Here is a 16,415-nt window from a genome sequence, read left to right on the forward strand (position 1 = left end):
CTCTCATCTCACATGAAGAAATTTCACATACATTGGCCAGTCTTCTTATCCTTTCTCTGCATTTCAGATGTGCTTTTTTTAACCTTTATTCCAGGTCCCACAAATACAGTATTTCAGCAACACTCAACAACAGTCAAAGAAGTAATATTCCACCTCATAAGATATGGCTTCTCACTTTATATTCATTTGCTAAGCTTAAGATGCAGTCCTTCTAGGACTAACGAGGTAACTCAGGAACACTGAATTTTCTTTTTTCTTTTTGGCCAATTTTTGGAAGCTGGTCTCAGTTTGGCAGCAATTTCAGTCAGCATTTGAGGCAGGTTAGCCAGTCCATTCTTTCTGGTATCCTTAGGGAAGTGCTCCACTAAAAGTAGTAATTGGCAAGCACAGAAGAGAACAGAAATCAGAGGAATCTCCGTGAGGAAGTAATGAAGTGGGATTCCCCCTGGGGCAGGGTTCATTGGTCTTGGGTTTGTAGCATGCAGAAATTTCACATCTGTGAAAACAACAAAACACCAAAGTCACTCTAATGTAAGACATGAAAGGGGGAAGGGGCCATTCCCCAATACTGTGGAAATTCAAATATCTAAATGTCTCTAAGAAGAGAATATTGAACAATACAGACTGATTATTCCTTTGATAAATGGTACACTGATGTAGCAACACATCAGACAGGTTTTCCTCTTCCTTTGAAGCTGTAGATTGAGTACACCAATGTGGGACACCAACTGGGATAGTAAAATAGCAGTAGCACATTACCTGCTTATAACCTTTCCAGATGGCTTCTGATCATCTGCACTTCCCAGATGGATCAGAAGGTGGATCAAACAGATTATCAAAGCAAGTGTTTTAAATGAGATTCTCCTTTTTTCCCATTATACTAACCCTATATCAGAAATAAAGGAATTCAACATGGGATAATGTTTCCAGGCAGATCCAGTCAGATGTTATCACTTAATTCTACTATAAAATCTTCTTTGGCTTATGCAAAAGACCTAATTCTGCATGTCCTTACATAGGAGCTGCAAAAGTCTGCCAGCATTCAAATATACTAATAGGGTATCATATTACTCTGAGCAATCTCAATAACTGAAGATTAAAGAATAAGAACTGCAAACAAATTGAATCCAATTTCTGTCAGACTTGGGTAGAACTTAAACGCTTTCTAAGTTCCCTTACACTACTCAGCTGAAGCAAGGAAAAAAGAACAGGTATTGTAATGCATATAGCAGATACTAGTGAAGAAAAACATTAATGGTCAAACCTGATATGCTTCCAAAAGACATCTTTTTCACTTTGTAGAATGGTTGATACCCTACCAACCTAACTATCCCTCATCAAACTACAAAAACAGTGCTGTCCATGCTCACCCACCTGGTAACACTCTGCAGAATTTTCCGTTCATCTTGATCTAGGCATACAGCAAAGGAACAATTAACTCCTGTGATCTGAACCTTGTCCACTTTCAACTGATATATACCAATTTGCTATAAGAAAAACATACATGAAATTATTTCATAGAGACACATTTTTGCTTCCCCCAACCTTAGCAATTGCGACAATGGGTGACATCATTGATCAGGTACCTGATTGAAACTCTTTTTAGACTTAGAGCTTTGCCTCTTGATTACCTCTGTGGCAGTAAGAGTCAACCATTCTGTTTTTGGACCTGGAAGAAAAAGGAAATAAGAATAATAGTCAAATGTGGAATTTCCATACCAACCTTCGCAAACCTACTAACTATAATTATTAATTACTGAACTACAACACCCCATTCTCAATTAGCATGATTGTCTCTGCATCATGGAACACTTATTAAAGTCATTTGAATTAGATGATGCAGAACGTGGAGATTAAAATTTGTCATTAAATGAGAAGGGCTGGAGTAAAGATCCTGCTGTCCTGAAGGTCCAGAAAAAACTGGAACATATGTTGTCCATTTCAGAAGATGTGTGTGTAAGGGGAAAAGAGTCATTTTTCAGTGAAACGCAAATGGGATATTAAAATGGGAGAGTGACTGGATAGTGTAGAGGTTAAATGCTGTTCTTGATGTAAGGGACCAGGCTTTGAATCCTGACAAGTACCTACATTAACAGTAGTGGTCCTTGGGTAAAGATACCCTAAATGTTTCACCTGCCTATCTCAGATATGAGAGTGACAAGAACAAACTCAGCCATGCCACCTTGGATTTCACCTGAATTAACAAGGCCCACAGCAAATGTTGGGGAACCAGGACAATCTGACAATACATGGGCTACTAGAACAAACTATACTTGGATGAGACAAGAGAACCTGGAATTGATGGAATTCTACTACAGCAATGAACCTAATGAGGGGATATATGAAATGTATGAGAGAACTATAGATGGACAGAACAACTACATCCACATTAACTTAAGAAACAACTAGTTACCAATACACCAACATAGTGACAAGAACGCTGTTCTCACAACTTGAGATAGAACAACTATACATTACACTCCAGACTCAAGAAGTCCTGGAAGAACAACTGGATATGCAACCAACACATGATCTTGGAATGTCACTACCCCCCCTCCATTATAGAGCACGCAGTTGTTAGGAGGCATAAGATCATGGATAAACTAGCTACTGTAAACTGTCAACACCAGTTACTAAGACTCACTGGAGAAGCACCATCAGTGTGCTAAAAGATGCCAGTAGAGTCCTCATAACAATCCTTACTATCATTACCATCATAACTCAAACCAATGTACTGGTATACCCTACAGCCACTGCAATTCTGGAGATGTTTGGCTACATGAAAAATAGCAGAATACTCTCCCACAGAAAATAAGATTAGAGGCTAAGAACACAGCAACTCAGAGAGAAATTAGTCAACTGGTGGAACTACAAAAAGGAGTGAAGATAAGACTCAGCTACTGAAAAAACACATGGGCCTGATTCCATGTGAAACCCTAGACTAGAGACTGCTAAATAAAGGCTCCAGGATAAGGAGATACACTAGAGATGCAGATACCAAGAAGATAAATCCTTCTTCTCTAAAGAACCATCCAAGTGTACTTCCAACTGCAATGCAACAACACAATAACAGCTGAGCCACCAACAGCATAAACTGAACAGTACTGGAACAATGTTCTAAAAAGACGGCACATAACACCAATGCAAAGTGGCTGCAGAACCTAAGGACAGACCATAGTAATCCCCCAGTACAGACACCAGTCACTATCAAAAGAGCAGACATCCAATAGCAAGTCAAGAACATAAAGAGCTGGGCAACACTTTACTCAGACACAGTCCAAACCTATTAGCTAAAGCAGTGGTTCTCAACCTGTGGGTCGGGACCCCATTTGGGGTCGATCGACCATTTCATGGGGGTCGCCAAGCAAGGCTGTCTCCCATTTTTTTGTCCACCATTTTTCCCCCCTTTTCCGACGGGTGCCTTACCTCCCTTGGGCTGGGCCAGCTGGTGGTCAGCCTGCTCCGTCTCTGCTGCTTGCCAGCTATGCCTTGGCCGGCGCAGGGGGCGGAACCACGCATGCACGGCGCTCCCGGGCAGGGAAAGTCCTCGACTTACGACCGGTTGGGTAGTCCTCGACTTACGACCGGTTTAGTCCTCAACTTACGACCAGTTGGGGTCGCGGCATTAAAAAGGTTGAGAATCACTGAGCTAAAGTATGCCTACCAGTAAAGATAAACCAGCTGGCTTTCATCCAAAGTGGCTAACACAAGGAAGGACAGTGCTAATTATGAAAAAAACCCACAAGAGAACATCACTAACTACTGACCAATAATCTGCCTTACCACAACATGGGAAGTCCTATCAAGCATCATAGCCACCAATCTAAAGGACCATATCAAGCAATACATAAGCCCAAATCAAGGGTATTGGAAACAATACCAAAGGCTCAGAATACCAGTCGCTCATTGATAGACTAATTGCCAAAGACAATTCTAGACAGACCAATCTGAGCACAGTCTGAATTGACTATAGGAAAGCGTACAACTCAATGCCACATACATAGGATGTACCATCAACAGAAAGATGAGGAGGAAATTTAGATAGAAATTTTAAAAAATGGAAAGAAATGAAGGGGGACAGTAATGAGGATGAAATTAAAAGTAAAAATAATAAAATGATTTGGGATAAAACTTAAACAAGGGAATACTGGAAGGAGTATTTTAGAGATCTAAATGTGTAATTTGAACAGATGTTCTAAACGTTAGTGTCCAAGAAAATATTGAAGAAAGGGAAGTAATATGTTGGGTGAAAAATGGCAAGGCTGTAGGTGCACTAGAGAATAGTTAAAATATGGAGTGTCTGAGTAGCTTATTTAATGTGTGTGCAAAGGCTTCATCTGTGCCTAATAATAAGAAAGAATTATCTTCTTGTTGCCTTCTGCAAAGGCTAAGATAGAAAATAAATGCAAAAACTACAAGTTTGTTTACTAATAAACTCCTTAATTCAAACACATATCTTCCCGAGCTTATATTTTAAAGATTATATTTAGTATTGTAATGTGACAGATAATAAATACATTTTAATAAACTATTTTAATTAATAAATATTATCCATAGATATCACTATTTCATCTACTTCAGCTTTTAACCTTACATTTTCCATAATTCCCAGTTCCCGTTACAAAATGCCCTTTTTACTAACTTAAGGGACTCCTACAAAATTTCCTTACTTTATTTCAAGAAATCACTTGTGAACTGTATTAGGTGGCCATTGAAGTTATTTCTGGTATATTAGCCTAGTTTGTTTAAATGTGCAATTACAAGCATCTGAAGTTGTAAGCACATTGTACTATCAGGCTAAAAATACAATTTCCTTAGATAATTGGACCACAGCCAATCCTTCCTTGTTTAAAGCCAGCCAGGTTTCTGGAGTGCAAGCTTTTTTGGTTGAAAGCAGGAAAGTCTATGACATCTAGTGTCCACGATTGTTACTGCATGAATCTAGCAGATTGCAGAGGTGGAGAACCTTATCTGTCTGGCAAACAAAGTCGCTCTAATCCATTCTGACTTGGACCCTGGCCGGGCAAGGCAGGCCAAGGTGCCCGTGACACAGTTTAGTGGCATGATCTGCAATCAGCTGGTGACTCCAAAGGAAGTCAGTCTGTGTTGTCAGCTCGGCTACCTAATTACTGGATCTGAGCACTTCATGGGACATAAAAGTGGCCAAAAAGGTAACCTGGAGTTGGATTCATGCTGTGGCATCAGCCTCTTTGACAGAAGGTACCTCCTGCCTTGAGAGAAACAGCAATGTATCCTGTCCCCAAGTGGTCATCCTTGGACCCCACAATCTTTTATAACGATTAATCAGTCTCCAGCCTTCCCTTCCTGCTTTGTTTCCAGGGGGAAACTAGCAGGAGGAAATGATGACATATGCATAAGAACATCATCAGACAAATCCCACAGCTTAAGGATTAAGGACTAGTGCCAGATGTTGGGACACAAGTATCAAATCGTAATGTTTGCCTCTCAAATTAGTGTCAAATTAGCTAACAAGGAGTGCATTAATAAATACACACCCCCTTTGCACAGACTGGGTCTTTCCAAATCAGCTGCCCACGTCTTCAGATAAACCCTAGGTTTGCAATAGTAGCAAAAATCTGTAGCTCTGGTGTAGGATGAGGTAAAGGTATGTTCTCTGAGCTTGTGGGTTGGTTTCTGTATGTTTCATTACCAAGCTAGGTAACATCTTCAGCAGAGTTTAGGGGATGTCAGTGTCCTAGGTGTCGACAAGAGTCTTTCCTCCCCCACTTATTATTGATCTTATGGAAGCAGAATAGTTGCCCACACTCACCAAGTTCCTCTTGTCTCTTACACCCCTTGCTAAGGTTGACAGATGTACAAACTTTTTCAGTGTCATTCCAGCGGCTCCTTCCACTGACTGCCCTCTGGAGAAATTAGAGATGAGTTACTTCCAGTCCCTTGGTTCCATGTACCAATCTCTGAAGACTGTAGTTAACAGCATTGGCTCTCTCTAATTAAATACATTCCCCATGTGTTGCTCTCAGTGCTTGAGAATTTTATACTTGTGTTGCTGTTGTTGGATACATTCTCTGCTTTCCTGAACAGTCTCCCTTCCCAACCCAGGTCCTAGCACGGGAGGCCCACGAGAAGAGCATCTTCCCTACCTTGCTGTAGGCGATTTGTAGTGTTAGTGGGATTGCTTCCCTGTCTCCATCTATGCCAAGACGCTTGCAACCTGGACCTGAACAAAATAAAAGAGGAAGATGAGATTGGATGGATGGATGGATGGATGGACGGACGGATGGACGGGTGGGAGTAAACACCAATAAAACACAGAAAGACTCTCTGAAGGAAGCTTAGCAGAGGGAGAAGCGCTGTTTAGTTTTGTAACATGATAAATACACATACTCGTTCCTCTATTTTGGCCTCTCCTGTTCCTTCAAGAAAACTTCATATCTTGGGTCCATCAGTGCATCCACAGCTGTTGCCATGACCATCTGGTTGGTTCACAGCATTGATACCCTTACTTTCCATGGATACATGAAAGCAGGAGGCTGCCCTTTTGCCTCCTTCTCCAGTACCTAATAGGAGCTGAAGGAAAGTCAGACTAAACCAGGGCTTTTCAACCAGTGGTACGGGTACCACCTGTGGTACATTGGCACCTGGCAGGTGGTACGCAACCATCCTAGAAAAGTGGTAGCGGGGGAGGGGAATGAGCTGAACCAGTGGCAGCACTGCATAAGCCTGAGCGAGAGATGGCTGGAGCTGCAGGGCTGTCAGGGCTCAGCGGAAGCACCAGGATCAGTGCTTCTTTGGGGCTGTCAGGGCTCAGCGGAAGCACCAGGATCAGTGCCGCTTTCCAGCTGATTGGCGCTTCTTCGGGACTGTCAGGGCTCAGTGGAAGTGCTAGGATCAGCACCAGGCTTCAGCTGGAGCTCAGCACTGATCCTGGTGTTTCTGCTGAGCCCAGAAGAAGCGCCGATCAGCTGGAATGTTGCAGCATCTCCAAGGTCCTGTGATTTACATTCAGATGCTTGGCAACTGATTCATATTTATGATGGTCACAGTGTCCCAGGGTCATGTGAAGTGACCAAAACCTGCTGCAACCACCCAACAGACGGGGGGAATAAAAACCAAACACCACACCACCCGCACTGCCAATCCTTAACAGAAATGCTCACAACAATGAAAAACTCGGACAGGAGAAAGAGCGCCGCCGGGCGGGCAGGCAGGTGTCTTGCTCAGCTGTGGCTTGGGGGCCACTTTTTTCAGTGCCATTGTAACTTCAAACAGTTACTAAGCGAACTGTTGTAAGTCGAGGACTACCTGTACTTTATCTCTTTTTTTTTGGTCATCAAGTTTTTGACACCTTGCTAGGCAACTGGTGGTACTCGGATATTACCATATCCTAAAAGTGGTACAATGGGTGAAAAGGTTGAAAAGCCCTGGACTAAACAATCCTCTTTTCTGCTTTCTATAGTGAGCTTTTACAAACATTTCAGTGAAACAAGATGGCAGCAATGGAATTGGGTGGATTAGTGTTTCTCCAAAACAAGACCAAAGAGTTACTGGCCTGCCTATTAATTGATTTAGTTACAAAGGACCTCTTTTATTTTATCAGGTCTGTCTTTACCATGAATTTCATGCTAGTAATTGCTGAAGAGAAAACTCTTCAGTAGATAACAGTCCTGTCTGGGTTATCAATTTGGTTGCTCTTTGCAGGCAGAGCTTTGGTTTTTCTCCTTTGCATCACTGAATTTTTCCCCATCCCCAAATTGAGCACAAAGTGATCACACAATGGGCCTCTTTTGCCTTACCTGAGGCTTTGATGGCCCGCGTAGCTGCTGAGTGGCCCAACTCAAGGGAGTGAATGAAAATCTCAGTCCTTCTCTCTCCCCCAATGAAAGTGAGCTGTGAAATTCAGAGGAAGAGACCGTTTAATATTTTCCTTCAAGATAAACCAAAGCAAATCACACACACACACACCTTGCTTTGTATCTTTGAGACTATTTTTTGCTAAAAACAAATTAATTAACAAACAAATCAAATTTGGTTTATAGGACCAAATATGGATTAGAACCACAGAATCACAAGATTTAAATACACACTTTCAGAGACTGTTGCAATAGAGAACAGAGAGACTACATTTAATGTGTGTTGAGGCAGTCAGCTCTTCTATAAGTAGGCCAAGGCAGAAGAAATCACCAACTGTGTTTTGGGAAGAAGAATGAATCAGGCAGCTGAGGAGATTTCTAAAATGATCTAAAAACAAGATTGGCCCATTAGAGCCATGTCTTAGCTAAGACATCCCCTCTTCTAATTCTCAAGAAGAAAAAATGTTTTATTGGGTCTGACTTTTTCTGCCACATAGAAAAATGATAACCTGGCCAAACACAAAATAAAATATGCTGTGTGAAATTGAAGATATTCTTGGCCTATTGCATGGGACTGCAGGAATAACAATAACATACTACTAATAATTATTACTGTTATTTAATACATGCCTTTACCAATCCCTGGTTTTTATCATTCTTACCTCTGCCTGATAGACTTGGAGTAATACAGAGTGGGTAGCAAAACGGCAGTAATAAAGAATCATATCAGCCAGGATGGGAAGTTGGGTGGCTGTTTCCTCTGAAGACTCTCCCTCTGGCTTAATGGATTGCTACAGATAGACAAAAAATCATCAATTCTCTTCCATCTAAACACCGCAGTTCAGTATTTCTCCCACAGGTTCCTGCTTGCCCTCTACCTCATAATACCTCCCTAAGACAAGAAAGGATTCTGAGTTTGTTTCCCCTAACATTCTGACTTTTTTTTAGAGAAAATTTGCTAAGTGGAGAGCCTAAAGCTAAGAGACTTTGCAAGTCAATACAAAAGAACACAAATTCATCCAAATAGATAGAAGGTTTGAAGTATTTGAAGTTGGATAATTTTAAGCAACTCTTTGTCACGCACAAGGGCAATGCATGCTAGTCAGTTCCCAAAGAAACTTAGCATTTATGTGATCCCATGGCAGGAGGCCGCCACATGTTGAGGATCTTATTGAGTAAATGAATGGGGTTTAATGTAACATTTGGCTTCAGAGATGCAAAGGAGAATTACCTTATGTTTCAATAAGCTTGAACACTCAAAAAAGGGATCTTAATATGTTAATAGAAAGGAGATCTCTGCTCTCCACTACCACATTATCACAAATCTGCCTCTATCTTGTCTTACTTTCTGCATGGCATTCCCCATTATTTCCCTAGATCTACTCTTTCGTTCTTTGATAGAATTCCAATGTTTAGGCAATGGTGACTGAGGATAAAGGTTTGACCGAATTTGGGCCCGGAGTGCATTACTGGATAACATAATGCCTGCTAAGCAATACAGAATTCAGGATGTACCTGGCATAAAACGTTGGTGGGGAGATTCATTAGCCCAAGAACATTGCGTTCGTACCAGGGATCCAGCATACCTATGTAGAATGAGATATCATTTGTGCTGCTCTCTGTGCCTCCCATACTTGGATCCTGAAATCAAAGAAACACATTTCAATAGCAGCCTTACCAAAGCATAGCCGCAATGCTCAGAGATCCAAACGGAAATTCTTATTATGCTAGGAACACAGTAACCACTTTTTTAAAAAGACAGATGCATATGAATCCTTGTTCAAATCTAGCTGGATTTGTTATAAGAAGCATACAGCCTAACTCAATGCATTCCAGCCAGGTCACCTCACAGTGCGAGCTTCCAAAATCCAAAGTTTTCAAACAACTTCCTCATCTATAGAGATACATATTAATGAACCGCAACTGTTTGGTTATGAAAGTTACTATACACTTGCTAAAAAAAATTCCATACAAAGTTGCTCGTTGTTTCCTAACTAACTCTTCCTATACTGCTGAACTCACCCACCCCAAATGTGGGATGCACGGAAGCAAGCATGACTTGGAGAAGGGATCAGCGGTGACTTCTATCACATTCATGGTATCTTGCCACCAAACACAGAGACTATGTTCTTTAAATTCACTTATATCAGCTGAATTTTTGCTATAAAGAGACATGCTCTTAAGGTATTTATCAAAAACTCATCTTGTTCAGCATGCTGTTCTCACCAACCAGCCAACCAGATGCTTCTGGAAAGCACAGAGAAAGGATGTGAGTGTAGTAGCATATTTCCACTCACATCCTGGAGCAACAATTATACCGATCCTGATAAAGATCTAGCACAGTGATGGCGAACCTTTTAGAGACCAAGTGCCCAAACTGTAACCCAAAACTCACTTATGTATCGTCAGGTGCCAGGTTGGCGTGGCCCATTGGGTGGGTGTGGCCCGTTGAGTGGGCGTGGTCCATTGGATGTACGTGGCTTCGGTGGTAATGGCAGACTGGGTGGGACTAAAAAGTTCAATCAATCAATTCCAACTTTGTGAGATTTTTTTTTCCTGCAAGAAGTTGAAATTGATTGATTGAACCTTTTTTTTTTTGCACACGACAGCAGAGGCCTAAAGCGAAAAGGTTTTATAAAACCCAGCTGAAGGCCTAGGACTGGGGCGATGGCGCGGGTGCCCACAGAGAGGGCTCTGTGTGCCACCTGTGGCACCCATGCCATAGGTTCACCACCACGGATCTAGCACAATTAGCGTCCATTCACATAGGTATACCTGTAAATCGGTCTAAATCTCTTCTAAAGCAATCCAGGTGGGACCACTGTCTTGACATAGTTTTGAACATTCAACCAGGTATTGCATTAAAAAAGTATTTCCTGATTCAGTTACACTGAATGGCCTCAGTTCTACCATAATGATGAATGGGGCAAATTTCCCTGTTCATTTGTGCCATTCTGTGGATAGATATACTGTACAACTGTAATATGAGATACTGTATATACAATAATTTAGAATCCCCCCAATCTTTCTTCTTAATAACAATTGCTTCAGGTCCTTAATAATTTAGAAATGAGTTAATTGAACCTTTTACTTTAAATGTAACAGCCAGAAGTATATACAGTGTTTTGAGGGTAATTGCACCACAGATTTCTGTAATATTGGTTGCTTTGGTTTTTAATCCTTTCCTACTGATTCCCAGAATAAAGCGTCCTGGGTCAATGCTGCCACTGACAGCTGTACCAGTTCAATCTTTTCTACTTAATCAATTCCATCTCCAATATCAGGCTGCCATCCTTAGTTACATGACTGTTTCACCTCCATATTTATCAGTTTAAATTGGCTTGCAGTGAACGAGCTATTTCCATGTCAATTCCTATTGGGGGTTATCACTTCACTGCCCCCCATTTTTGTTGTTCTTGTTTTAATTATCTTAGCAATTAAAAGTTACCTTATCAAGTGAAACCTGCCCATCACATGACTCATCATTCTTTCCAGATAATTTATGAATAAATTGAAAAGCAGTAGTCTTAATGAAAGCCTCCTAGAACAGGGGTTCCCAACCACTGGGCTGCGGCCTACTACAGGGCTGTGGCCTGTTCAAAACCAGGCCACAGGAGAAATGGGCAAGGACACGTGTGTGAAGCTCCAGTCACGCAAGTGGAGGGCGCTTGCACGCACGCACAAAGCTACACTTGCGCCCTCTGCTCAAGTGTCCTCTGCTCACATGAGTGGAGCTTCATGCATGAGTACAAGCATCCTCTGCTCACGCGCGAAGCTCCATTCGCGAGAGTGGAGGGCGCTCGTGCCGTTTGCACAAATAAAGCTGTGCACGCACACATGTGCCTGCCACTCACATGTCCCCCCCCCCAGGCCACCAAGCTGGAAAGGAGTCATATCCACTTAGTTTACTTAATAATGTTTGCTGAGGAATTCTGCCAAAGCTCTAGACCAGTGGTGTCAAGTTGGATGCATCATGGCAAAACCACACCCACCCCATTGCTGGCAATGGAAAAAAGGCGTGATACATCGCGACACGTCACGTGACGTTGCAAGTTTGACACCACTGCTCTAGACAGTCCAAGTAAATGCAGATAGTCCTTGACTTTTGTCCACAATTGAGTCGTAATTACAATTACAACAAAATTTCCATTGTTAAGCGAGACATTTGTTAAATGAATTTTGCCCATTTTTATGACCTTTCTTGCTACAGTTGTTAAGTGAATTGCTGTTTTTGTTAAGATAGTAACATGGTAGTTAAGTGAATCTAACTTTTCCACTGACTTTACTTGTCAGAAGGTTGCAAAAGGTAATCACATGACCCCAGGATACTGCAACGGTCATAAATACAAACTAGTTCCCAAGCATCCGAATTTTGATTATGTGACCATGGGGATGCTACAAAGGTCATAAGTGTGAAAAATGGTCATAAGTCATTTTTATCAGTGCCACTGTAACTTTGAATGGTCACTAAATGAACTCTTGTAAGTTGAGGACTACCTGTAGTGTTGATTATATCTCTCCAATTTATGTTTGTTGGCATTGTCCAAAAACCTATATACGTTGTTATAGAAGTCCTGCTATTTATTCTTCAGCAAGAATACTGGTTCTGTATGCTTGCTAATTAAACCTAGTATTTTTTTTCACAAATACCAGCTGTAATTTTCTTGATCCCTTTTTAAAACATATTGTCCAATTCCCAGTTCTTTGGTACAGAAACCAATTTTAGTCACATAGTATATATTTTTTGCTAAACGAATAACAGAATTCATATTCAAGTTCCTCAAGAACTATTTGGATGAATTCTATTTGCACCTCATATAAACAAATAATTATTTAATTTTATGTATTACACAATGTAATATATAAGCATCAGTTCCAACTTTGCCCAGGATGCTTACCGTTGATCCAGAGCCATGGGAATTAGGACTTCCTGATGAAAGAAGAGGGTAAGTCAGTGCAAATGAGGTAGGATTGCTCCTCTTCACAGGGACATAAAAAAATTGCAATCTACAGTACCGAGTTAAACAGGGACAGCTGCTTTCTTGAGATCTGTAAAAAAAAGAGAATAAGAATATATGAAGAAAATGCTATGCAGTGGCCATTTGCTTGCAAACAGATAGTGATTGATTGATTGATTGATTCTATTTACTAACATCCATCAACAAAAAATAAACAATCCATGGTAAAAATGAAGAGGATGACATAATAGACAAATCCTAACATATGCAACATTACAACTAATGGCAGCAATTTATATCTCACATAGCACTCTTTAAACCCAAAGCGCCGCCATACTTGGAATCAATTGAAGTTTTCAAATGGTCTTCAAAAGCAATTCCATACAAAGCACATTGCAATGGTCCAGAACAGAAGTTTAGTGGGCCTTATCCTCTAGTCAGACACAGTAGGTACTGAAAAAGCATAAAGCCTATTTCAGACACCCCCTTTTTATCACCTATTTGTATGAAAGCATCGTGAATGATATAAATGGAAGATGTAACGGCATAAGTCCTCAGAAAAAAATTCGCTGAGGTGACGAACAGAGAAGCTAAGCTACGGGAACACCGGTCTTCTAAATACTACATAGGGTTGGTCCCTGTGTGCTCAAGTTTGATACTAGCAATAAAACCAGAGCTTTGAAAAGGACAGGAGACAAGTTATCAAAAAGCAATCCCCCCTACTTACTTCAGACTACTATAAGCCCGGGCCACTTTCCCTGAGATGCGATCAGAACCAAATACGACCACTCGCAGTGTTGAGATCTTTGCATCTTCATCGCAGCTCAACAAGGGCCTGCGTTGGACAAAAGTGTTCTGTGCTATATGGGTCTGCAAAAGCGTGGCACTCAGCATATGCTGTGGCAGTGACTGTGCCCGTCGGGATCGTGCAGGGATACGGTTCTTGGCTACAGGATTGCAAAGACTCTCTGCTCGACGTAACGGCAATGACAACGAGGCTATGTCAGAAACATCTCTCAGATCTCTGCCCAAAATCATCTGGCTCTTGCTCTTAAACAATTTGTATAGCCTGTTGCTCAGCCGGTACCGATGCCTGTGTGATACTTTTTCTTCCTTCAGATCTAAGCGTCCTGTCAAATCTAAAGAGTTGTCATCGCTGTCTTCCACATAGCCACTATCCATAGAATCTTTCAGACTGGAGACAAAAGATTTCAAGGACTTCTTAGAGGCCAAGGAGAGCTCAGAGTTTTTGGAAAGAGCAGAGATGACAGACACTTGTGAGTCACATGGGTCATCTTCTGACAATGTTGAGTACATAGAGTCTTTTGTGACTGAGGCAAGGGTGGACAATAGGCAGTCTTTTTCTGCAAAGCAATTGTCAACCTCTTCCTCCTCCTCTTCATCCTCCAAAAGATCTGGTTTTGGATAGTCCACTTCTTTGTCTAGTACCTCATTCAAGATATCTGTAACAAGGAGGCAGATACAAAATAAGATGTAACAAACATCCTAACAGCTTAAAGCAGTCTTTACTTGTGATACACCCTTGAAGATGTCATTTGTCTATGACTTCTGTCATCTCCAGGAAGCAGAGATATTGATATTAGTAGTTTAATTAATCAGATAATACCAGGCTCTACTTTTATATATCCTTTCTCTGTTTCTAAAAAAAATCAAGATCAGTCTTAGGTTTAAAGAAGTTGGGCCCAAGTCTCCTACTTTATTTCAGGCTTATGAAACCATTCTACCTCCCCTTTGAAAACATTATTAAGTTGTGCATGTAAACTGGTCTACAGACTTTAAGCTTACCAAAATTATCCTTATCCCATCTGTACACATAACAGCGGGCAACAGGGATGGGGATCACACGGAGTTTAGACAGCTGGCCTTCATCTGAAGAGAGAAATGGCCACATTAAGAGGTAGACAGATTTCATTACAATGGAGACAGTATCTAAATATATACACACACCTGCCTTAGCTTTCCTACCTGCTATTTCAGGTAGCCCTGCTGTTCTTGAAATCTCTAGCAAGGCAGATTCCAGCTGTTCCCTGGCAGTAGACGGATCATTGCTAGTCAGAACTGCCATCTCCTGGGCTTCTGTGGTTCTGGTGAATATTTTCATGAGTTCTTCTGCAGTTTTCAGCTGCAGAGAAAGAAAATAATATAAGATTCAATTAGCAACTACTTCAAAAAATAAAACCTACTGTAACCTGAACAAATGTCTATGGACATTCTCAATCATCCAAGTCATAGTTGTCCCAAATATGTTTTTTCACGAGGCAACTGGACTTTCTTGTTTTTTCTTTGAAGACGTTTCGCTTCTCATCCAAGAAGCTTCTTCAGCTCTGACTGGATGGTAGGGAATGGAAGGATTTATATACTCCTTGCAGACAGCTGGTCATTTGCATTCTTTGGCATTCTCACTGCAAGGAGTATAAATCCTTCCTTTCCCCACCATCCAGTCAGAGCTAAAGAAGCTTTTTGGATGAGAAGTGAAACGTCTTCAAAGAAAAACAAGAAAGTCCAGTTGCCTCGTGAAAAAGCATCTTTGAGACAACTTGAACAAGTGTACCACAGAAAAATGTTTGTTGTAGTGATTCACTGCAGCAGCAGCAGCACCAATACCAACAAAAAAAATTATTCTAGGGCATCCAATTCCAAAAAACCTCTGGGTGACTTCATACAGTTAAAAAGAACCCAATCTAATCGGGGGGGTTTTAAACCCACAAAATTAGCTCAAGGGAAGAATTTAAAAAAAGCAAAAACATCTCTCATACCACCTCAACTTAGAGGGGCCTTCCAGACACCTTAACTCAGGACCTGAAAGAAGAGTTACATTTTTAGGGCTTGTTTGATGGCAGGTAGGATGGGGGGTTGAATAGAGTGGGAAGCAGATAGGAGGGAGCTATTGCAGAGGACAGCAGGAACTGGAACAAAGGACAGCTGCTTCCTGAAATTTGCTAGGTGACCCTGCTTAATCACAAGTCAACTCTGTCTGATTGTACAGGATGGACAGACACTATGGGAGATAGACAGTCATTCAGAGAGCTAGGCCAGTGGCCTTTGTAGGCAATAACTAGCACTCTGAACTGCAATAGGAAGCTTATTGATATATCAGTGCAGCTCATGAAGCAGAGGTTTATATGGACACAGTAAGAACTGCCAATCACTGATCAAGCTGCTGCACAGTGGACCGAATGTCACTTCTGAGTAATCTTCAAGGGAACCATCATGTAGAGGTCATTGCAATTGCCCACTTGAAGAAGACCAAAGCATGAGTGATTGTAAGAGTATTTCCTCTGAGTTCTGGAATGGGAGCAAGAGCTGCACAAGTTAGATTTGTGCAAAGACCTTCCTGGACACAACTATCACTATTCCTCGAACAAGAGCTAAGAGTCCAAAAGATGCACACATTGTACATTGCTGTTGAATGAAGGAGTGCTGTCCCATTCAGGACCAAGGATAGAAAGTTCCCAGCATTAGGCCGTCATCCATACCCAGGTTTTCCCAGTAATGAGTTTGAGCCTGTTCCTCCCATCCAGATACAACAGCTTTCAGGCATAAAGGTAAGACCTTGACAACATCACTAGGTCAACCAGAGATCAAGAGGTATAACTGAGTA

At 41.4% G+C, this 16,415-nt stretch overlaps 1 protein-coding gene across 1 annotated transcript in view; it reads right to left on the reverse strand.

Annotated features, from left to right (window-relative positions):
- Window positions 1-286: 286 nt before the first annotated feature.
- The window catches only part of PIK3R5 (phosphoinositide-3-kinase regulatory subunit 5), a 27,504-nt gene continuing 11,375 nt past the window's right edge, over window positions 287-16,415 (reverse strand). The window contains exons 7-18 of the mRNA XM_015815215.1: window positions 14,780-14,936; window positions 14,600-14,683; window positions 13,521-14,256; window positions 12,734-12,884; window positions 9,351-9,476; window positions 8,498-8,626; window positions 7,779-7,872; window positions 6,126-6,202; window positions 5,792-5,885; window positions 1,587-1,669; window positions 1,375-1,487; window positions 287-496 (exon numbers count right to left, since the gene is read on the reverse strand). Coding sequence (XP_015670701.1) covers window positions 349-496; window positions 1,375-1,487; window positions 1,587-1,669; window positions 5,792-5,885; window positions 6,126-6,202; window positions 7,779-7,872; window positions 8,498-8,626; window positions 9,351-9,476; window positions 12,734-12,884; window positions 13,521-14,256; window positions 14,600-14,683; window positions 14,780-14,936 — 1,992 coding nt within the window. The 3' untranslated portion in view covers window positions 287-348. The remainder of the gene's footprint in view (window positions 497-1,374; window positions 1,488-1,586; window positions 1,670-5,791; window positions 5,886-6,125; window positions 6,203-7,778; window positions 7,873-8,497; window positions 8,627-9,350; window positions 9,477-12,733; window positions 12,885-13,520; window positions 14,257-14,599; window positions 14,684-14,779; window positions 14,937-16,415) is intronic.

This window comes from Protobothrops mucrosquamatus, unplaced genomic scaffold (assembly GCF_001527695.2).
Source record: "Protobothrops mucrosquamatus isolate PMUCROS unplaced genomic scaffold, P.Mucros_1.0 scaffold325, whole genome shotgun sequence".
In the NCBI taxonomy this organism is placed as follows: Eukaryota; Metazoa; Chordata; class Lepidosauria; order Squamata; family Viperidae; genus Protobothrops; species Protobothrops mucrosquamatus.